A 23,856-nucleotide genomic window follows, 5' to 3' on the forward strand; every position below is an offset into this window, starting at 1 on the left:
CATTTGCTTACTGGGGTGTTTTGTACAAAGGAACGCTCAAAGTGGCTTCTGGAACGCAGTAGTAATGCTAGAACTGCCTGATGTACATCTCCGTGTAGATCTGGAGGCAGCTCAGCCCCGTCTTCATCACATGGAGACGCACAGATGCATTTAACGGGAAACCTCTCACATCACTCAGCGCAGGGAGGTGGCGGGGGTGCAGGGCATCCTTTTCCATTTGTTTGTAGGAAAGTGAAAAAGCACAAGCACGGTCAGGTGAGAGTACCGTTACTCTCTACGGTACCGGCGCCCGTTCCCGCAGCACGGTAGCACACTCGGTCAGTCGTCGGAGAAAACCCCGCAACACAGACAGCTGCGTACGCGGGGACCGAGCCCCGAGAGCCCTTCGGAAGCCTTGAAGCGGGAAGGCGCTTATCGCGGACGCCCTGACGACGCGCGGCTCCGCGCCAAGCCGCGCAGTACGGCGGCGCCGCCATGTTGAGGGCGGGGAGCGCGGGGGCGGCGCCGGGGCCGCCGCGGGGCGCAGCGCCTCCGTCCGCTCCTCGCTGCCGCTCAGCAGCCTGCCCGGCGGGCCGCGCCGCTCCATGGCGACCCACAGCCCCTGCATCGTGGTGAGTGCGGGCCCGCGGCGGGGAAGCGGCGCTCCCGATGCCGCCGCGTCTCCGGGCCCGGCTGCGCGGAGCGGGGTGCCGCGGGGCGGGACGGGTCGCTCCGGGCCTCGGCTCCGCGCGCGGGCGGTGCGGAGTCACCTTGAGGAGCTCGGCCCGCCGCCGCCCGCAGGAACGGGCCGGGCCGCCGCGTGTGCGGAGCCGCTCCCCGCGCCGTGCCGCCCCGCCGGCCGTGCTCGCGGCGGCGTCTCCCGGAGGAGAGATGGTCGGAAACGCCGGATCCGCAGCTCCAGAACCGCCCCGAAATAACTTCCTTTCGCGCTGCCCGGCGCGGCGCCGCTTCCTATTCCTGTCGCTTCTCCTCGCGCGCTGAGGTGCCGCTCCGTGCGGCCGAACCCCGCGCTGCTGGCGGCGCCCGGCCCCGCAGGAGGAAACGTCGGCGTGCCTCGGAGCCTCGGCTTCGTTTTGTGCGTGAGAGCCTCCACCTGCGGGACCGGAAAGCGGAGCGGTTACGAAGCACGCCGTCATTGTCCGCTTGCGGCTGGCTTAAAGCTCGTGCCGCTCTGATGCTGTGCCCCCAGCCGCAGCACTGGGCGTGTAATCATATGCGTGTATGAATCCCTCGGCCTAATTAATACACGCGTACCCGCGTTGCGGGCTATGCCGTGCAGGGGATGTGCCCGCAGCTGTGAAGTAGAGCTTTGATTTCTGCTTCGGGATCTCTGAGCACTGTGATCCCCAGCCCTTGTTTTGCCCCCTTCCCGCAGCCGTCCCCCACCGACGGCCGGCTGTGAGCTCTTGCTGTGATGTGGATGCCCACGTTCGGAGGCCTCCCCGCTTAGTTGCCAGTGCAGGTTTTGCGTTACACCGCTAAAATCCTAGGTGTCAAAAAGCTGCTTGTTTTTTTTTTTTTCAATGAAATAAGATCAGGCAGGATGTAGGACTTCCATTTTTCTGCAGTGTTTCAGACAATTCCTGCAGGCTGACGCTTTCTGCTGTGTTCACCGTGACTAATGCTTCTGTAGAGGAAAAAAATCAGGTGATCCCAATGAGTGTAACGTGTTGGATAAAGCAGAAGATCTGCACTTTCTCACTGCAGGCTTTCTATAAGTCTTGGTAGAAATCTCACCTGATTTCCTTTTCAGATTGGCGATGATGAACAAGGTTACGACCTGGACTTGTTCTGCATACCGAAACATTATGCGGACGATCTGGAGAAAGTCTATATTCCTCATGGGCTCATCATGGACAGGTTTGTTTGCCTTCAGACACTGCACTGGTTCCATGGCACTGCCACTGATAGCTTGCTGCCTGGTGACTGTCTAAATAGGCTATATTTAATCAGAGACTAAGTAGTACATGTGTTCATTCGCTGTTCCTTGTTTCTAAGAGTTTGTGCTTTTGCAGTTACACAATTGTTTGGAAATTTGTTGTAATCCTCAAAAGAAACAAGGAGGTATGTAGCAACCTGCGACATCTTCACAGAGTTTCTCTGATGTTTTACCTTCTTAAAACCTACTGAGAGCACATTACCTGTTGTGCTAGTTCAATCTGAAACGATTAGAGTCTCCTGAACTTCCCTAGGATATTAACAACCATAAGTTCTTAATCACACCATTGTAGACTTTGCTGTGTTGCTGTGATAGATAAGCAATATCCAGCATCCCCTGCTTGCTGGGGGGTCCAACCTTGTCACCTGTGGTTGCTGAAATCTGCAGGGTGCTCTGCAGGTTTTATCTCATGCTGTCAAGAATGGGTCCATGAGGACATAAGATCTTGTTTTATTTCCCTTTGTGATGCTTGCCTAGCTCCTGTTAGAATGAGCAGCAAATTCAGAGCGGTTCTGAGGAGATCTCTGACAGGCCTTAAGAATAGGAATGCTTCTGGATTGTGTGTAGTGCTGATCAATTAGGTTAAACTAATCCTAACCTAAACTAATATAGTTCCTATAAAATGTTTTGTTTCTTTAAATTGTAAATGCTGTAATAACTTTGCAATGGAAGACCATATATAGGAAAAGATTGGACCAAGTACACATCATTGAGTAATGGAAGTGAAGTTTATAGTGGTGGGCATTCCCTGAGTAACCTGCTGCTGCTCTGTAAATGTGTACCATGCTTTCTAAGATAAACAGCAGTACAAATTTAGAAACAATGATTGCAGAAAAGCAGGTCAGTGTTCTCTTGCTCTGCCTTGTTGTTGTACTTTGCAGTTGGGACAGATTTGCAGCTTGGCAAAATATAAAGCTGTTATTTACAGTTAGAGAGTTCTCCTGCTCGTTGGTCAATGAGGGCTGCTGTCTGTATGTATTGATTTGTTTTGCTCTTTGCATGGAAGTTGAACCTATGTTTGAAAGGGGAAACCTTTATGTGGTTTATCTGCCAGAGGAACAGTTTCGGAGTGTTAAGATTTGCTTTGGCTGAGCATGAAGTATGAAAACAGAGGAGTTTGGCAGCGTTACTGTTTGATTAACCTTGAAAAGCAAAACTGGGTTGGCCAGTAGTGTGTAAAAGTGGCTGAAGTGGTAGGCAAACATTTCTAAGGAAAATCCATTTCTGAGTTTGCATGTGTTTGCTGCTGTTGTTTGCAAGACAAAATACTGCGAGGGTAAGCAAATAGAATGTGTTATGACAGCTAACTCTTGTGTTGTTTTTTTTTATAGGACAGAGAGACTGGCACGTGAAATTATGAAGGGCATGGGAGGACACCACATTGTAGCTCTCTGTGTACTGAAGGGCGGCTATAAATTTTTTGCTGATTTGTTAGACTACATCAAAGCACTGAACAGAAACAGTGACAAATCAATCCCCATGACTGTGGACTTCATTAGGTTGAAGAGTTACTGTGTAAGTATATCTGCAGTACTCTGCTATTTTTGTATAAACTAACTTCTAGTTAACCACACAGTTCCGTATTGTCACTAGATACTGTGAAAGCTGCCTAGATGTGCTCATGTCATATAAAAAAATGAGAGAATTAAGAGGGGAAAAGCGGTGGTCTCAAGTTAACTTGCTCTTTGCCTATCTTATATAATCTGTTTGCTTTTAGTCTTTACATCCTCAGTTCAGTAAAGTCCTCATTTAGAGCAAAGAGACCTTTGCTGTGTCCTTTATACGTTCAAGAATTTCCTCTCTTCTCTTCCACATCTCTAATGCTGTGAATAATACAGAGGAGAGTCCTGCAAATATTGTGACAAAAAAAAGAATTCCAGAAATGTTGATGTGGCTCAGACATCATTCACTGGTTTGAAAGATTGCGAAACTGCAAACATGGCTGTACCTGAGTTCCCTTTATCATCTTTTGTTTTGCTCAACTGAACAGTGAACAAATTAATTATGTTTGGCCATAAGGAAATACTAGATTCCTACGCATAGATTTATGGTTAGTGGCCACAGAGTAAGGTGCTACCTCACAGTAACTGTGTGCAGGTTGCCTTGGCTTCGTGATCTTTAAGGCCTTTTCCAACCTGAGCAGTTTTATGATTCTATTTGACTCTGTGGGAAAATGGAGCATGAGATAATGGGTAATTTTTTGATAGAGGAAGTATGAGATTTTGTTGTGAGGTCAGAGAAGAGGCGGATGTCTGCACTCTCTGTTTGCTGACTTAGCAGCTGAGTCTTGTGTTTTCTTGATAGTCTGATAGTTTGAGGGTATTTTTGAGGTCATCCATCAGACCACCTGTAGTGTGGAAACAGTTAATGCTTTTTTAAATTCACTTTGTGGTGCCAAAAAAAGTTGTTTCCGAAGGTTGTGCTGTGTGTCTCAGCACCCTTGCATTCAGGTCAGCAGTGTGAGCTGTTGTCACAGTCACAGAGCATTGCCTGCTCGAGTAGAAAAAACAGAGGTTGCTAAATTAGAAAGTCAGCTTCATCATTCATCTCATTAAGCCATCCCCACATAGCTGGGAAGCTCTCTGCACGTGGCAGCAGCTGCATGGTGCTCCCTTTCTGCTCCCTGCAGAAGGTTCTGGCTCCCTCTGCCCATCCTACACAGCCACCACGTGTCCACACAGCGCCTGTCAGCAAGCTGGATGTTTCTATTGCAGGGCAACGCTGGGCAGCATAGGAAATGATGAGACCCACCTTTGTTGGCAAGGAAATTTCTACCTTCTGCTTTCTTCAAGGGACACATCCAGTAACTTATTTGATGTATTTAAAAACAATATGAGACCACCCCACCCTTCTGCTCTCTCCACTTCCTAAATAACTTGGAACAAACTGTTGGAAAAATGTTGTGAAACACCTGAAAAAAAAATCATGTTGAAAAGTCAGTCTTGTTCCCCAGTAAGCTTTCTTTGTTCAGCTTTGTGCATTGGGCAGTGCTTTGATGCTGCTGCTTTTGTTTATTGTCACCCGTAACGATGGCGCCTTGATTCTGATCAGGAAATAAGCAGCAAAATAAGTAATGGAAATTATAAGCCTGTTTTTGGTAGCAGAAGGGATTAAATGAAGAGAAAGGAGAGAAATGTGCACAGAAAGCTGTCTAAGCAGAATGTTTTGCTCTAGGTGTTGGCTTCAGGGTTTTGGTTTTGTCAGCCAGTTCTATAGAGGAAAGTTTTCCTCTTGTAGAGGAGGAGCTGCAGTTACCTGATGCCTCCCCCAAGGCGGTATTTATGAGCATTTCATTGCTGTTGACTCTCTTAGGTGGTTATTAATATCCAGACTTGTATTCTTTAGATTGCACAGCTTGATAGACTGGGTGTTAGGACACTCTCACCCTCTGTTGCTGACTGACCAGGTTTTCCATTACTGATAGTCCTGCAGTGCTAGATTGGCTCCATCATTTCTATTCGTGCTTTACTAAATGAAGGACTTGGCATTCTCAGGGATGAGAAAACCTTCACAAACCATAGCAGGCAGCTAGAAGTGGAGCTCTCCTGTCATTGCCTTGGGATGCAATTGCTTGGTCGTGTTGCCTGCCTTGCCAGGCCGGGTGTGTGATGTTAAAAATACCACAACTGCTCAAATAAAGCAGCCCAACTTGTATCATGGTTCTAAAATCAATGCAGTTGATGTGCTATTCTTATTTGAAAGCCATCTTTTAATATTTGCAAGCTTGTGGGTTATTTGTTTCATAAAGCAAAGTTCCTGGTGTGACAGCACCCAGAAATAATTCTCAAAGGATATGGAGATAATCATGCTGTGATTAACCATTGCTTCTGACTCCTGCTTTCAAAGTGCTTACAAGTGGATGGTAATGATCTGGCAAGCTGCTAAGAAATGGAGAGACAATGTTTGTGATCAGAACTGGATCGCTGTGTTCTTGACAAGCAGTTTGTTTGGTTTGTGCAAAAAGCATGGCTTTTCACCAGCCTCCTGTGTCTAGAGGTGGGCTGAAGTCGCTGATGAGGAGTCAGGAAGGGCAGCCAGAAGTCAGCAGGTGTGCTGCACATCACTGGGGAAGGTTGGGCTTTTTGATGGAGCACAACACCACTGAGGTAGAACCTCACTGGGCTGATGGAGGCAGCGCTCTGAAAGGTCTCGTGCTACCCAAGCCTCATAGCAAACAGTGTGAGGAACTTCAGTGCTTTTACAAAAGGTGATGGCTGAGTCACTGGTAAGGAGTTCTGATCTTGCAGTTCAGTGTTGCTTTTATTTTCCAGCAGTGACAATGAAGTCGCAGTGAAAACAGATCTAACCAGCAAATCTCTTCTGTGCTAAGCCACAGAGCATTAAAGTCTTACCAGTACTGAAATCCGAAATAATAGGCCTGAAGATAATTAAAACATCACTTAATTATTAAACAAAGTTCGTTCCAGTGGAAAGCTGGTTAGAACCAGCATTGGAAATTCGTTAACCGTTTTTTTTTTATCCTTTAATTGCTCTGGAGCTCAGTGCCTGCATAGGAATGCAGGTAAATATGTCATTAATGATTTGTGATTTGTGTTCAAGTGTAGCAATTTGTATGGCTCTTGGTGGGAAGGAGGAGGAAAGTTGCTGTCAGTCAAATCATTCTCTGCTGGTCTTTACATTTGAATATGCACAATCCAGAGGTTTACAGTGTTCTGCAGAGTTCTGTGGTGCTCTCCTTTGATTGTAGTGTGTTGCTTTGAAGCCGGGGAGGTGACCAGGAAACTCGTCTTAATGTGTGTGCCGAGTGCTGGGCTATCATCTGTGCCCCTCACTAATGGAACAAATATCTGCAGCTTCTTTCTGCATCTTTCTTTCATAAGGAACGATGCTTCCATGGAACAGTGATCAACTCCGTGTTAGCGGAGGAATAGGTAAGAGAGAATCCTGCAACATGAGGAAGAGCTCAAAGAAGCTGTCGTTTCAGAGAACTGTAAGATGGGGTGAAGGCAGGAGCTGCCCCTCAGCATAATGAACGCAGAGCTTCACTCAGTTGCATTCTTCTGGTTTGTCTAAGCAGTGTCTCAGGCACCCACAGCATTCTGCGTGTCTGCTGGGATGATTTGGGCATCCTGTTGTTGGACTATTTCAGCACAGCACTATAATATTATATTATTTATGTTGTTCAGTTTGGTTCTGTTCTGCTGCGATGGAAGTGCTGGAGCAGCCAAATATTTTCATCCAAAGGAGCAGTATGACTCTAACAGCTGTTATCTTTAAAACATACAGTTAAAACTGTAAAGATGCTTTTCCTAATAGTTGGCTTGCGGGTGGGGATGTTCAGTATTGTGCTGTAGGAGTGATACACAGGAAGTATTTCCAGGTTTAACCATCTGCTTTTACATCCCCCCAAGCTGTCAGCACTTCGTTATCCGAGAGCACTGACATCACTGCCCAAAGGATTTCAATGCTTATTCTCTTTACTGTAATCCCTGTGTTACACACTGTACAGTCAGTGTCTGCGTCTCCCTAAATCATTTGGTTCCTTTCTTTTTTTTTTTTTGTGATAACACTTTCAGGTTTTCTCTGCAATTCATACAGGTGAATACCTGTCCTTGAATACCTATCTGTGAAAGCAGGAGGTTGTATGTGGCCATTTCTTTCCTTCTATATCTACTATTTCTGGTTTTAGGGAAGGAACTGATCATGCAGCAAGATTAGGCTTTGATACAGGGCAGCAAAATAAGAAAGGCTTTCTTTCTAAAGGGAAGATACGTGGTAAGGAGCTGTGAGAAGACAGTTTGACAAGAGATATAAACTTTCATAGGATCATAGAATCACAAACATTGGAAAAGACCTAAAAGATCATCCAGTCCAACCGTTCACCTATTCCCAATAGCTCCCACTAAACCATGTCCCTCAACACAACATCCAGCCTTTCCTTGAACACCCCCAGGCTCGGTGACTCCACCACCTCCCTGGGCATCCATTGCAGTGCCTGACCACCCTTTCTGAAAAGTAATACTTCCTCATGTCCAGCCTGAATCTCCCCTGCTGTAGCTTGAAGCCATTCCCTCTGGTCCTAAAAGATCAAATGGTTAAATTGTAGGATAATGGCATCACCCATAAGTAGTGCAGCAGTGAGCTTATCACATCTGATGTGAGGCACTGCTGAGCTTTGAAGTCAGCTTTAATAAATGTCAGAGGTCTGAGGTGCTCTTCGTCATTGTTTTTCACTTTCTCTATGTAACAGCTCCTTGAGGACTGTGTCAAAGCCCAGTTCTGCTGAAACAGCACTATTGTAGTGGTAGCATTGGGAATCTGTGTTACTGCTTAATTTCTAAACCAAATTATTAGACCATTATTACCCTTTGTTGTAAAATAGGCAGTCATGCTTCCCTGGCTGTTTTGTAGCTCATTTTTCTTATTCTTACTTGTAGTTGCTAAGTGAATAGATGCTACTGGTAGCATTAATACTGGTTCATTATGTACTTTGCAGTTGTGGTATTTATTGGAAGAAAGATGACTTCAATTCTGGTAATGCTAATGCTCTCCCTTCTCTTTCCTATTAGAATGATCAGTCAACTGGAGATATAAAAGTCATTGGTGGGGATGATCTCTCAACCTTGACTGGAAAGGTATGGTTCTTTGTGTGTTTACAGAAACCAAAAAGGAAACAACTCCAAAGAACCCAGGCAACGGTGTGCTTTCTCAACATGTAGGGATAATAGAGTTTTTTCAAGGGAAATGGGTATGTTTCATTTTAAGTAGTCACTGCTGTAATTTTGTGACATGCATAGGCCCCACCAGAGCCATTGGTTTAGTTTTAACTTAAAAGTAAGTGTATATTTATTCAGTGTCTGCAGTATGAGCCATATTCAGGGTATTTGTTTCTCTGTGTTCCCAGAGAAGAGCAGTCTTGTCAGGGTTGTTGTCTTTAAGCTTCCTTTAGAAGAGTGTGGCATTATTTATTTACTGTGCTGATGTTTCAGTGTGGTAGTGAAGGAAGCTCACCCTGCCTGGGCACGTAACTTGCTGGGTTAGGAGCTGAGGGTCCTGTTACAGGTTACAAAGAGAGAGGGAAATGCAGAGAATGTCAACTGGGAGTCTGCTTTTCTTCAGTGGCTGTACAGAGGTCGTTGAGCTGGGTATCTGTGAGCAAAACGCCGCTGCCTCCTGTTCATTGCTTTCCCCTTTTGATTACATACAAGCAGTCTTTAAAAAATTGTGATGCATTTCAGTGTGAAGGCCTGAGGTGGGACAAAGCTGCTTGGCTTTATAGCACGACACTGCATTATGAGAATTTAAAGACCTGGCATGAGATACTGAGGCTGATTGCCACTGCAGCATCAGAAATGTGAGCTAAGTAGGATCCACTGTTACATGGCCAGACATGCATAAATCATGGTACAAATATTTAACTGCATTAAAAATGAAATTAAAAAGTTGTAGGATATATTAGAAATTGTGTATTCTTTAAATACTAATGGATTCTTATCTTTTTTTTTTCTTTCCAACAGAACGTTTTAATTGTAGAAGTAAGTATTGTGTTTCACTTCAGAGTTTTCTGTGATTCTGTCAGTTCTTACTTGTCATGATTTATTATGACTTTTTAAAATTCTTATTAAAAAGTGACCTGAGCCAAGTGAAATTAAGCACGGTAGTGTTTTGGCAAGCTAGGAAGTTAAACTGAAGAGCAGAAGGAAGTTCCTGGTAGGAATATCCAAGAATAGTGAAAAAACAAAGAAGCCCAGCCCTGTGGATGAATTGTTTAGAGAACAGAGACATGGAGAATGCTGATTTCTAATCAGCATTTTGCTGTTGCTAATTCCCATACCTCTGTCTCGTTGCTGTTCTTGGGATGATACTGGCAGCACTACCTATAGCTGAGTGTGATTTCCTGGGAGGTCCTGTTGCTTCGCTCTGGCTTTCACACCTCTCTGTTGTTGGACAGCATTGCTTATGTTCAGAGGATGCCCTTGAGTAAGATGGCTGATTGCAGGATGGGGAAGCAGAAGCACTAGACAGGAAAAATGAATGTGCAGTGTAACAATGTTTTTAGGCTGCAGGTATTGGAGTGGCTTTGTTGGTAAGCACAGGAACAGCAGTGGCAACCAGTTCAGCAACCAAAGAGAAAGCTCTTCCCTTCTGTCATATTGTTGCACAGGAAGCATGTTCAGTTTTAAAACCAAACTAATATGTATACAGCAGTCATCTGTGACCAGTGCTCTCCTTTGAAGAGTATTTTGCTTCAGATAGGCAGATGCATTTAATTGTGTATCTGCTCCATTTCAGATGAATGTATGCCTTTAAAGTGCCAGGCAGCTAAGTGGGTTAGTTTCTCATCTGTTCAGTGCATCACCTCTCCAGTGACATCTTATGCATTGTCAAATATAAGCCCTTTGACCAACCACCATTGTTGCAGTTGAACAGTATCTTCTGCACAGAGCACTAAGATGTTCCATACAGCATCCTTTCATGTGCAAAAAAACCCCCATGAAATGGAGATTTGCTTTCAAAAACCAGATAATCAAACAACACAAGATCACTAAAACTTTTATTTTGACTTGAGAGCACAGAAGTGGTTGCTTTTGTTTATATGTCAGCTTTTATCCATGTATATCTGTCTTTTTCTTGAGTTGATAACCATGAGTAAAAGCCTTAGGTGTTAAAGGTGGTATAGCTGACAGGTGCTCTGTTGACACTGATGTGTTTATTGATGTATTTTATTTGAGAGTCCTGAGAAAATAAGCAGAAATCAAGAGATGATAGAGTAAGCATTGCTACTTCTGTGTTATCTGCCTCTTCACTTCAAATAAAGCTCCAAGTTCCAGCCAGGGTGAGGGCTGTCCCTCTGGACATCCTGTGATCTGTCAGTCCAAATAGAATATCCATTTCTGGTGCTTCAGTTGTGAGTCATAGACTCTTTTTTTCTGCTTATCTATGTAGTAAGTGGAATTAAAGTGATGCATCAAACTTCAGTTTAGTGTATCCAAATAGAAACTGTCAAACTGCACCCAGGTATTACCAGTACAGTTTCTTTCTTTATTTCTAAAATCTGTAATGTAAATTGCACTCCTCTTTTTTATCTTTTTTTAATTACATTAATGAGTTGTGACTGTTTTCCCTTCTTATGTTCCTTTTCTTTCTGTTGTATGCAAGTGTCTCTGAGCTCAGCTGCAAGATGGATGCTATGCTTACAGTGTGAGAATTAGACATTGTTTGTCTGATTGCTGCAAGGAACACGAGCCATAAGATCTGCCAGAGGCGCCAGGAAGGTCACAGTTCATGCTTATGAAGTAGTTGTCCATAAGAATTAAGAGCCATTGTGAACTGCTGTGATCTCTTTCCTGAGCGCCGTGCCTTGAGCACAGCGTGGTGCTCCATCTCCCTCACAGCACATGGTGAACAGTATTGCTACAGTGTGTGTTCCTGTTGCTGCAGATGAGCAATTCCTGCATTAAAAACTCAAAGTGCTGCTTTGACAGGTTTCATACTCGCTCTCACATGGCGTTTTGATTTTCAGGATATCATTGATACTGGGAAAACAATGAAAACGTTGCTGTCTCTACTAAAGCAGTACAATCCAAAGATGGTGAAGGTGGCCAGGTAAGCTTCTAATTGTGGTTAATTGTGCTGTATTTCACCTTCAGACTGAGCACAGTGTGAAAAGAGGTAATGTAGAATACATTCCCATAAAACACAAACAGCAAGGAGCACTTCTTCAGAAATGGTATGCGATGCACTTGGAGCTCAGTGTATAAATTACACTTTGCTTGTTGTGACGAGGCAGAAACACCATTCTCTCCAATCCTATTGCTTAAAACCCTTCTGTCTCAGGAAGGGATAGCTTGTGCGTGCCTGGGACACGTATTGCTCCTTGATGTCTGCTGTCTAAATTGGGTTTAGAATGGAAGAACGAAAATTTTTGAGCTTAAAGAAATCACCCCCTAGCGATGGCAGAAGGATTTTCAACATGAATAGAGTTCATAAATACAGACTTTTAATGGAGATTAGGATTTAAAAAAATAAGTGGTTATCTCCATGTGTCAGTGTCTATCTGAGCATATTTCTGTTTGCACTGTTTGCAGTTTCAGTATATTTCAGTGGTGTATCTGTGCAGTGAAGATCTTTTTTTGGTCTGGTGCCTGTAATTGTAGAATTAAATTAGTTTGCATGCTGACATTACTGTTTGTGTAGGGTGTGTAGTGTAGCTGAGCTTTAGAGGTCACTCTGTGAGAGTCACCCAGCCATATGCTCTTCCAGGCTTTTCTACTTAGTTGCATCTTTAATCAATTAGTTTTGAAACATTTTCTAATTGAATAATTTAAATTTAATAAGGAATGTTGTGGATAATAATAACAGCTAATATCAGCATTCCTCCTACATCTTTTTAAATGGCATCTTTTATACTCCTATGCTACAGTTGTGTATTTTGCAATAAAAGCATAATGAGTGCTGGGGATTAGAGATAAACCAGAGCTGTGTGTAATATCTGATCAGCTGTGTTGCCATAACGATGTTGAAGCAGTTGTTAGATGTACTAGAACAGCTCTTCATGCTGATAATCCAAAGGTGACCTGCTGAAGGTGAGCTTTTTCTTCCTGGCCTGGTTAAATGTACCAAATGTTAAGCAATTGTTGCTGCTCAGTACCTTAGCACTGCAGTCAGTACACATGGTGAGTATGAAACAGCATCAGCCAAGTCCAGTTCCATGTTGTTTAAACCTGTTGCAGTGGGCTGGGTCTTCAAAGGCTGAGCACGATGTCACTGGGTAGTCTCAAGTGTGGTGTTCTTAGTTGGTTCCCATGCCTTTCTTTTCTTGTTTTCTTTCTCTCTGACAATTAATCAATTGCAGCAGGGAAATGTGAATTAATGCTAACACTAATTGGGGTTTGTTTGATCAAGGCCTGCACAATACTCAAGAGTTAAGCCTGGAGTAGAAGTTTCAGAAACAGAATGTCTAGAATTGAAACCGTGGATGTGACAAATGAAGTCTCACCTTCAGAGGTGATCCAGGAAGGGAGGAGGTCTGCAAATACAGAGTTATGTTGCTCTGTCTGTGCATTCGGCCATCACCCACCTTTTCCTTTCCTCCCAAAGTCTGTCTCACTCTCTGATACAAACAAATGTCAGGATGGTGGAGTTGTCTTCTGAAAGGTAGATGTGCTCAACTGAATAAAGAGCGACTCAAACTGAACTAGCGAGGCATCTCTATCTGCTGCAGTACCCCAGCTCTGTATCTTCTATCTTCCTGTTTCTTACACCTCTGACATTTAATTCTGGGAAAGTGGAACTGGTTTGTATCAGCTGAGCATCAAGACCTGTTAACCTTTTCTTTATAGGGGTAATTAGTATTACCAGTGAAAAACAACTGAGGACACGTTGTGCAATTGAGGTGGTATTAAACCAACTGATTTTGCTTCGTAATGCTGATAATCCAGCTGGTTTGGCTGGATCCCATCTCTTCACCTCTTCACCTGTGAGCTCAAGTGCTTGCACCTGAAATTTCTTAACACACAGAAAGCCTCACTAAGTCACTTTTGGCAACAAAAATCCATACAGATTAAGATCTCCCAGCCTCTTTCTTGCAGACTTTGTAGTTATCCTTTAAGCTGCAAACCTTTAGTGATTCTACAAAGTTTTGAGTTTATCATTGAGATCAGCTGCACCTGCAAAGGAAAAATGTTTAAAACCTTTATGGCTGTGCTTTCAATTCCACACGTTGAGGCTCACTGAAGTGAAATCCAGGTTGACTTCATCACAATTTCCTGTAGTCCTACATGGTGCATTGCCGTGTTTCAATTTTACTTTGATTTTATTTGACAGTTTGTTGGTCAAAAGAACTCCTCGAAGTGTGGGATATCGGCCAGACTGTAAGTAACTCTGACAACCACTGCTCATTTTTAAAAGTACGTTGATATTTTGTGCCACAGTCCACGTGCAGGTAGTTTTCATGAATGGTTTTTGATTGATTTTAAAAGAAAACAAACAAACAAACAAAAAAACAACCAAAGAAGAACAGCAACTTGAGTTTAAATATTTGCAATTAGTTTACTATATGAAATGAAGACTTAGATATTTTGGTCCTTGTGAATCCACTTTCATTTGTAAATTCTCCATGCTTAGAAGCAGTCAAGACTTTGCTCAGCTAAACCTGCTGACTCACCTTTGGCACTTTGGGGAGTGTTTCAGGTGCCTAAATGAAGCCACCCAGTGCCATTTGGAAGCTCCTTAGGGAGGGATGTGTGTTTTATCCCCATTCCTGAGGCCAAATTCTTGTTAATGTGGATTGTGCACTCTCACAATGGAAATGGAGTGAATTCAGCCACAGGATCGCATCCTCTTCCTTCTCCTTTCCAAGACTGTACAATGCTGATGGAAGCCTCATTCACATGCTCCTTAGGTTGTCTTACAGGCTGTGCAGTTGGACGGATGCTGCCCAGCTGTCCAAGGGCTGTCTTGCTAGAGCCATGCCCGTTATGCGTTAGGGATCAAAACATAAACCTATTTAATTTCGTTTTAGTTGAATTCAATCAACAAAAAATGTCAGAAGTTTAAAATAACGTGAGTATGAAGCTGAGGATACTTGAGTGGAAGAAATGAAACGTTAAGCAGCTTATGTGTGGATAAAATTCCAAGTTGTGTGCGTGAAAAGGTCTAGTGAACTCGAGGAAATTCCTTTCTAACATACTGGTGACTTATGTTCTTTTTTAGTTGTTGGATTTGAAGTGCCAGACAAATTTGTTGTGGGATACGCCCTCGATTACAATGAATACTTCAGAGATTTGAATGTAAGTAATTTTTCCCATATGTTTTTGTCCATTTAAAACAAGGAAGGAGGAAGGAAGGGAAGTCTCCTTACATTGCTCTCCCTCCTCTGTGTAAATCACAGCTAGGTGCAAGGTTACTCCATCAGTGATGAGGGCAAACCTTAGAGCAGCACAGCAGTGTTAGGAGCTCTGGTAGAACTAACATTTACTTTGCTTCACACAGAACAGAGGAGGCAGTTTGTGTGCAGTTTCTTATCATACCAGATATCTACATTAAATTTGCTTAGTTCCATAAAAATAAAGAGGGGAGACCTCGAAAGCCTTTTTGTACTAAGACACAAATTCTTCACCTGGGTCTTACATGTCCTTATAATGGACACTGGGGGGGAGAGGAAGGAGAAGGAAGGCAACGCTGAGGTTTGTAGCCAAAAACAGGCTGAAGATTTCTGCACAAGCAGTGTCAGAACACTCTTCAGGGCTGACACTTGTATGGCATGCTTTCATTTCTTTCAGAAGAGCAGTACTGACTGTGCCTGAACATCAGCTTCTTACATTCCGTCTCTAACTGGAGGTTTCAATGTTTTGTTTCAGCATATCTGTGTGATCAGTGAGACGGGGAAGCAGAAGTACAAAGCATGAAAGCACGGTTGAAGTGCTCTGACTACAAAGCTTTGAAATGTTTTGTTTACCAAGTCCTATCTCTCACTGGCTTCAACTCTGGTACACCAGCTGAAATTGTAGAACGCCCCGTCGTCATACGCTTACTGTAACTTATTGCATGTACAATATCAGAATCTCGTCTTGTTCATTTATATTATAGAAATGTAAACAACCAGTGCAGTTCTGCACTCCTTATTTTGATTTGCACTATGACTCTACCGACTATTGCTGCCCCTGGTTGGGTTGTGCTGTTTGTGAGCTCCAGAGTCTAACTCTTGCAGTGGTAAATTGCTTAAACCTCATCAACCCAGAACTGAAATAGTTCGAGTACTGTAAATGTAAAACATTTTATGATAGGGAAGTCTATTAGTAATATTTTTAAAAAGCTGTAATTTAAGTTTTATATTTTAATTCACAAATGTGATTGTGATTAAAGGATAGTTGCACCTTTGGGTGTTACGGAACATGAGAAGCAGCCAGTTACAGTATCTGTAATCTCCAGGGAGCCACTGACACCTCCTGGAGTTGCCTTATTGCTGTAAAAAGGAGTCTGGGTGAAAAACAATGTCTTTTCTTTTTCTTCTTTTTTTGAGATGGAATGACAGAATGTTTGAAGTCTAGTTTTAGTTGAGCTGCCTGTTTCTTTCAGATTTTTTTTTTCTTTAAAAATATCCATCAGACAGTGAAATTGCCTTTTAAATTTAAACAGTTTTAATATATTTGTGGGAAAAAAAGAAGAAAAAGTATTGTAATGTTTACTTTCTAAGAACTACAAGGCAAAGTACTTTAAATAAAGGCTCTCTCTTTAAAATATGCCCCACACATCTATTGCACTCACTGTGTACATTGAGGTACTCTCGAGATTCTCTTCTCAGCAGCGTATTTCATCAGTGCTTCTGGCAGTGAAGGCAGGCTCCACGTTTGTTACCTCTGCAGAGCTTTCTGTCAGTGCAGTGCTGTCTATGGGAGATGATGAAGGCCTGAGGGAAAGCTTTAGGAAGGCTGGCATATGCTGTAACCAAACTGGACTTCAGAGAACATTCCGAGTGCTGTCCCTTCTCCTGTTTTGGCAACAGTGAAGAGTGACAGATACTCCTTCATTAAACACATATCAGGGAGAGAGAACCCAGCCAATTTGTAAGTACCTGCTTTTATTCACATCTTGTTTCTGTTGCAATGCTAACCATGGCAGTGCACACCTTTCCTTCTGCTGTGCTGCTCTGTCCTTTGCTTATGCAGTTGGTGTGCTTGCACATGGACTCACTGCGTGCTGGGATTTGGTGCTGGCAGTGCTTGGTACATAATGAAGCATTTGTCATCTGTTCTGCAAGGTGTTTCCTGGTTTTTGAGTAGTATTTTTTACACTCCAAGCACCTTGCAGCACTGTCTGCCCTTGGTGTGTTCAGTTGCAACCGTGGCTCTTAATGGCAGCCCTAAAACGTGAGTAACTTACACCATGTAATTGTGTAATGATCAGTGTGCTGGAGATCTAGTTGCAAATCAGTAAGAAAAATAACACTGCTCACAATTGAAATTTACTTTTGTTCATGTTATGGTTAATGTTCCAAAGAGCTTTTCTAATGGCACTATATAGGCTGATTCCATTTCTGAATGTGTGTGTGTGGAGAACTGTGCTGTGCTCAGGACTTCCTTTCAGCAGGTGGTGCTTGGCTGAGGAGAGGAAGCACAAAAAGCAACACAGAAAACTACAAACCCTCTTTAGTATTATGACATCTATTTGAGTTTTCATTGGAATGAAGGCCTCATTACAGAAAGCAATGTTCTCTCCAACCTCTGCATAGTTCCTGCATCACTGCATTCTGGAATAATTGATGGCATCTGGATATTGCACTCAAAAGGGGGCGTAGAAGTACATGAAACACAATGAAACAGTGAGACTTGCTCATATCTTTTAGGACTAAACCCTGACACGAGTTCTTGCTCTGCAGTGTTTTCCTGCCTTGGTGTAGGATGTTACTCAAATGCTGCGATGTGAGAGGCTGGAGAGGATGGGTGTCACAACAGGGGCTTTGTTGGAGCAAGGAAAGGGTGCTGGAGCTGTGCAGCCTGGGGGGCTGGCCTTGCAGAAGAGCAATTGTTAAAGTATATGAAAGCACCGAGAAAATCTTGCTTTAAACTCGCAGTGATCTGGATCACAGGTGCTCCAGGCTGAGCTCGGAGGGGTGATAGAAAGCTTGTATGATAATTGTGCTGGTGGTTCCTTTTGGGGGGTGGTTTTGTGTTAAAGAGAAGTCCTGGATTAGAGAATTCAAAGCAAGGGTCTGTGCAGCCTTGAATTACTCACTAGTAGCTGTTGTGCAGGGAATGGCACTGCTGCTCAGGGCAGTTGTGGTTCAAGGCACCCCTACCTCTACCTGTGACCCTCCCTGTGCATTCTGCAGGCAGGAAGCAGTCCCACACCACCTCTTTGTGCCCCTGTGCCTTTGTGGTCTGCAACACAGCAAGTCTGGTTTCAGACTCTCTGCCTCTGCACATAAAATGATGATGCAAAATTTTTAAAGCATTAAAAAAAAAAAAACAAACAAAAAACTGATGTAAAACTTGCAAGATTAAGAATAGAAATGCAGAAGTGCTCACCTTCCGTGCTGCTGGGCCACAGCTGAGCCACGAAGCAGCGAGGGGACATTTCCCCACCACCCTCCTGCCCCACAACTAGACTGGGATTCAGTAATTGCAGGAAACAGTTGAAAACCCACTGCTGTGGGACAGCCAGCCACCAGAACCCCCAGCACAGCATAGGACTGGGGCTGCCAGTGAGGCACCATCACCTGCAAGACGCGTGGACTCACTGCTGCTGCAGAGGATGGATGTCCCCTGATGGCCCAGTAGTGCGGTGCAGCCCCAAGGGAAGCAGCCTTCAGCCCACAGGTGCCCCTTTGCTGCCACCAGAACTGGGTAGTTCAGCATGGGAGATGCCAAGGGCACAGCACTTGCTTCTTACCCTACCTCCAGCTCCCACCACCTCCCCAGAACCTCATTTCCCACCCAGGATGCTGGGGAAGGGCTCGGTCTCCCCATGCCAGAGTCCTGACCCCATTAATGACACCAGGCCCTCGTTACTCACTGTGATTTATTGGTGCTGGAGATAGGTTCCCCCCCCACCCCCTGCAGCACAGAACCCCCAGGTGCCAGGGACTGATTTCCAGCCTCACTAAAGCAGCAATGCAATACTGGAGAGCAACAGGCGATCCCCCACTCCAGTATTTACGTGCTGCTAGAGCACTGCTGACAGCTCTCCAGCCCCGTGCATCTCCCCACAGCCTTCAATCCCCCCGTATCCACCCCCCAAATCAGAGGGGGCTGGGAAAAGGCTGAACGTGGAGCAATATTGCTCTGGAGGCACTGCTCCACCCGGGATGGACTCAAAGAGCACAGGAGGAGCAGAGCCCTTCCTGCACGGCCACCCCACAGACAGGTGTACCTGCACATCCCCGTGCTCCTGAGCTAAGGGCTATGGGGACACGTCAGCCTCCACCCCTATGATAACCAGAAGCTCACTTTCTTGTCTTATCCTTGAGGTAATGAGGCAGCCCAGAATGGTCTGTATCTCCTTGTCCCTACAAACCATGATGTGCTGCTACATCTCCTCAAAGCCCACTGAATGTTGGCATTCCAAATGGTATTTTGGTTATTATTATTGTTATTATTATTATTATTTGTAAATCATGACATAAGGCAGTGACGAACGCTCTACATGAAGACATGAACATGCATGCATTACCACCTCAGGACTTTTGTGTTGATTTGGTTTGTTTTTGTTTGGGTTTTTTTTTTGCCTTCCAGGTGCTATCAACCTGCAACTACAAAGAACAAGCAGTTACACAGTGCAAACAGACAGAAATACCCCACTCCCCAAACCCACAGTGCTGCAACATGGCACAGCTGCACCCCCAGAGCTTGTGGGGGAATGATCCACTGCCTTTCCTTCTTCCCTTAGGGGCTGTGGTGCATCAGCTGTTGGCCAGGAATCACAGTGCCAGCAGCTGAATGCACAGCTTAGCAGGGCAAACCTCGTGTGTCCTTAAACTGCTGAAGGGAAGGAAGGAAGGGAAAAAGAAAGAAAGGAGGAAAGAAGGAAGGAAAGGAAAGGGGGAAAAGCTTTTTTTCCTCAAGCTGACATGATGCTCATGTACCTTTAGAATGGACAAACCATCTGCAACCAGAAAATAAAGGTCCTCTGACCCTCCATCATTCCCTGTGCAGAGCAGAGGCTGAGGCTGCAGCACAGAGCGCCCAGACCTGTGCAGACAGCCCGCACTTCTTTGTTTCCTCTTGACTTTTTTCCCCCAGTTATGTGACAACTTCCTTCAATTCATTTTCCCAAAAAGCAACGTCACAGCAGCGCAGAACGACGGCAGCAGCCAGGCCTGTCCCACAGGGAGCTCAGCCCCTGTGCTGCTCTGCCCCTTTAGCAAACTGAAGAACGGGATTTCAAGAGCCCTCCCGGCCCGTGCCAGCCTATTGGAAACAGCCAATTCAATATTGGCAAAAAGGAAAGAAAAAAAAAAGTATTTTTTCCATCACTTCAATGTCCTCTGTGCTGATGGCAGCAGCTCCAGCTCTGCAAAGTGCAACTGCTGTGCTGTAAAGAGCCAACAGCCGAAGGGAAACCCACCCGGGGTGCAGCAGAGCAGCCCTGCAGTGCTTCAGCTCTGCTTCGGCAACAGCACTGCGAAGGGCTGCACATGGGGAGGATCACTGCTTCCATCTCTTCAAGCAGCTCGAGAAAACAGAATAAAATACGTTAAAAAGGCAATAGCAAACCAGCTCAGTCGTAGCATCCACTTATATAAATATATTAAGTAATGCAAAGTCCTGGTTGTAGCTGGACAAGGTGCAGGACACTGTTGCAAAGCTTTCAACACGTGCCCACCAAGCAGCTCGCAGAGAAGCTGGAAATCTGGGATAGGTGGGGAAATACATACCTGGGAGAGTGCTGTGTGCTTCTGATGGAGAATGGCTCTGAGCTCTGCGTGTCACAGCAGTGAGCTGCCCTACACTCACTGTGTAAGGTGTGGGATGGGATGCGAGTGCTGCAGGCTCCCAGCACTTACCTGCCCTCACCTGGCCGTGGGCTACAGCTCCTCCTGCCAGTGCCTCCAACCACATGGGAGCTGGAAAGCAACACAGAGAGCAGAGAAGGGTTTGGGACTTCAGTGACAATGGGTTGGGTGGGCACACAATTAAGGGAAAACACAGAGCTCCACCAAGACGCCGTTTGCTGCACCAGCAGCCTTAAATATGGAGAATATTCCCCCCCCAGAATTTGCACTGCAGGACTGGAATTGGGGGATTTGCTCCATGCAGCACCTGTGGAGTGAATTCCCCATATAATGGGAGGAGCAGAACGTGCACGAATGCATGAATGCAATGCAGCTCCTCCTAGTACAGCAACTCGGGCTGTGGAGTACAGCACAGCCCCAACGCCCTGAGATAGAGCCACCCTGAGATATGAAGGGGGGCTTGAAAACAGCAGCGCCAACCAGAAATGAATAAATAAATAGGGGAAAAAGGAGAAAAGAAAGGGGAAAAAAAAATGTGATAGAGGGGAAGGAAAGGAGAATCCCATAGAGGAGCAGTTGTGCGCACTCGCCCTCCTCTACTCGCACGCTGCAGCACGGGGTGAGCTCTGCAATAAGTCAGCATTGAGCATTTCCTATATGGGTTAAGCACAGGGAAGGGATAAAACAGCACACCGACCCAACCCGGAGCTATCACAGCTCTCCCAGCCGAGCTGTCTGCGTTCCAAAGGCACAAACAACGAAAAAAAGAAAAAAAAAGGGGGGGGGGGCACTTTGCACAAAGCCTCAACGACGCAGCAATGAGAAATCACATGAGGGAAAGACACGGAGAAGCCGGGGGAGGGAGACGTCCGGGTGGGGCCGCAGGAATCCCCGCACCGCGTTCTCCCCCCTGCCCCCCCCCCCCACCCCCCCCCCCCACCCCCCCCCCAGCCCATCTGTGTGACCGCTCCGTTAAAACTCCAGCGATGTCCGCCAAGGCGGGCAGTTCTCATTTTCCACTTCTCATTTTCGCTCCCCCCCCCCCCGCCCCATTCCGATACGGTCCTACCGATGGATCTGACGGCGGTGCACGAAGGATAACCCCGCGGCACTGCAGCACGGGGCAGCGCACAGCCGCAACCCCCCCCCCCCCCTCACCCCCCCAACCAACCCCCCACCCCTCCGCCCGCAGGATGTTCCCGTTTCCTGCACGGATAAAATAACAGCTTTACAAAAAAAAAAAAAAAAAAAAAAGCGAAAAATGCCAATATGCTGCCGTTATTTCCAATCAGCCCGACGGCTTCAACTTTCTGGTATCAATAAAAGAAAAAGAAAACGTCGACACGCACAGCGATACAGAACGCCTCCCCCACGTGCAGAACGGGCTCTTAAAGGGACCCGCACCCCGCCCGGCTCACACCTGCGGCGCGCGCACGTGGGGCCGTACCCGCGGTGGCGGCGCGGAGCCGCGGGCGCGCTCCCGCCTTAACGGTCCGTGCGGGTGCGGGGGGCTCGGCCCCGCCCCGCTGTTACCGCACCCCTCTGCCCTTTGTGCTTTATAAAAGTTTGGTTTTTCATTTTTTCCCTTTTTTTTTTTTTTTTTTTAAATTTCCCAGCCTTCCCCCCCCCCCACCTCCCTCCCTCACTTCGCAAAGTGCTCACAGTGCTGGGGGGGGGGGTGGGGGACGGTTGGGCCGTTGTTCTTCCCCACCTCCCCCCCTTCTTCCTCCTCCTCCTCCTCCTTCCCCAGCTCCCATCCCCACTCCTGCAACGCCGTTCGGACCGTCGCGCAGTGCCTCCCCGAACCTCCCCCCCCCTCAACCCCCCCTTGGGCCGGGCCGTACCACACCGTGAGGGAGGGGGGGGGGGGGGGGGGGGGAAGGGAAGCGTTTAGCGGCGCTGGGGCGGCCCCCTGCAGCGCCCCGGCCCCGGCGCCCCGCCCGCCCTCCGTCCTCACCTCCGAGTCCACTCGAAAATGGCGCCGAAACCGAAAAAACTTCGCCAATTTCATTGTAGGCGTCTGCAAGGGCTGCTGGGAGCGGGGGGGCGGCGGGGAGGGGCGGGGCGGAGGGTGCGACCCGCCGTGCTGGGGGGGGGGAGGTGGGGGGCTGTGCGGTGCCTTCGGTTCGGGGAGCGCCGGGACTGCGCCCCGCGGTCGGGCCTTCGGGGGGGTGGAGAAAGTATCGCTGACAAAGCGGCTCCGTGGGCTCCTTCCAGCTCGGGCCGTTCTCTGATCCATCGGCCGGAGCTGCCCGCAATCGCAGCCCCGCACCGCGCGCACCCGCCGCCGCCGATGCTCAGCGCCATCGCCCTCCTTTACCCACCAAGCGTGGGCCGTTCTGGGGAGAAAGCAGTTGTTTGCCCCATAACGGTCGTTTCAAAGCTGTTTGTTTGTTTATTTGTTTGTAAAGCCTCCTGCAAAATCGCCGACCCTTCTCTCCTCCCCTCCGAGTTTCAGCTGCCCGCTCTGTTTGCTGGAGGCACAAAGCGCTGCTCTGCCCCGCGGCTTTCAGCCACGAAGGCGGATTTCTGCAGAAAACCGCCGATTCGAAAATATCGCAGCCGAAATCGGGGTTTGGGGAACGAGAAAACACAGCGCGGGCTGCACTGCCCCGCAGTGTGGGGCTGCACAGAGCCGTCCTCGGACGTGCGGGCTCCGAGCGCCCATCGGGAGCATCGCACGCGGCGGGGTTGGGGCACCAACGTGCCCGCAATCACGAACAAGTCGGCGTGTGCCGTTGGCAGAGGATGGACTGAGCGTAGAATCCTTAGGGCTGGAAAGGGCCTCTCTGATCCCCAGCCTCACCGCGCCCATAAACGCGTCCCTCAGTGCCGCACCTCCACGGTTCAACACCTCCAGGGTCGGTACCTCCAGCCCCTCCCTGGGAGCGGGACCACCCAGGGTGTGCTTAATTAGTGCCTCTCCTAAATGAGAGTGGGAGTGGGTGGGTGCGGTAATGGGGCTGTTTGCAGGTGGAGGGGAACGGGTGAGCTGGGGATGCAGGGGCACCTGGGTGCGGCAGGTGGGGGGCAATGGAGGCAGCCCAGAGCTGTGCGTTGTGTTGGTCTGGAGATGTAATGCAGCCACCGATGGCCCCTGACCACGGAAGCTGGGAGGGAAACCGTGTTTCTGCTCTCCTTACAGGGGAGAAATGCAGTTTTGTTTTAGTGAAAGTTTTCTCCGCTCAGGGAAAATACCCAACTGGAAAGAGAGTGAAGGCAAAGCCCACATGAGTTTCGTGATGTCAGTGAATGATAACACGCATTGAGAAATCCATGAGTTTCACTGAAACCGGTCCCGTTCCCACCCCCGATCCCCCCCCACCCCCACTCAGTGCTTTGCAGAAGGGCTGGGGGGAGCTGCAGCAGCGCCGAGCGGGGAGATTTGGGAAAATGGTTTCGCTGTCGGATTAGTGCAGGAATGACATTTGTTCCTTTCCCACAGCCGTCGCCACAGCCCTGCTGGGCTCACCTGCACCTCTCAGGGCTTTGCTCTGGGATC

At 46.9% G+C, this 23,856-nt stretch overlaps 1 protein-coding gene and 1 long non-coding RNA gene across 2 annotated transcripts; one reads left to right on the forward strand and one right to left on the reverse strand.

Annotated features, from left to right (window-relative positions):
- The first annotated feature begins 476 nt into the window (after positions 1-476).
- On the forward strand, positions 477-16,145 carry HPRT1 (hypoxanthine phosphoribosyltransferase 1). The gene is made up of 9 exons (XM_048959583.1): positions 477-611; positions 1,754-1,860; positions 3,271-3,454; positions 8,470-8,535; positions 9,418-9,435; positions 11,424-11,506; positions 13,727-13,773; positions 14,615-14,691; positions 15,262-16,145. The coding sequence occupies exons 1-9, from the start codon at positions 585-587 to the stop codon at positions 15,307-15,309; spliced, it is 657 nt and encodes a 218-aa protein (XP_048815540.1). The 5' UTR covers positions 477-584; the 3' UTR covers positions 15,310-16,145.
- LOC125699742 (uncharacterized) lies at positions 15,898-22,389 on the reverse strand. Its single transcript, XR_007379694.1, has 2 exons — positions 22,312-22,389; positions 15,898-20,465 (listed from the first exon to the last, which is right to left on the reverse strand). It is a non-coding gene; the product is annotated as an uncharacterized LOC125699742 (long non-coding RNA).
- Between the last annotated feature and the right edge of the window lie 1,467 nt (positions 22,390-23,856).

The sequence above is a fragment of the Lagopus muta genome, chromosome 13, assembly GCF_023343835.1.
Source record: "Lagopus muta isolate bLagMut1 chromosome 13, bLagMut1 primary, whole genome shotgun sequence".
Classification (NCBI taxonomy): Eukaryota; Metazoa; Chordata; class Aves; order Galliformes; family Phasianidae; genus Lagopus; species Lagopus muta.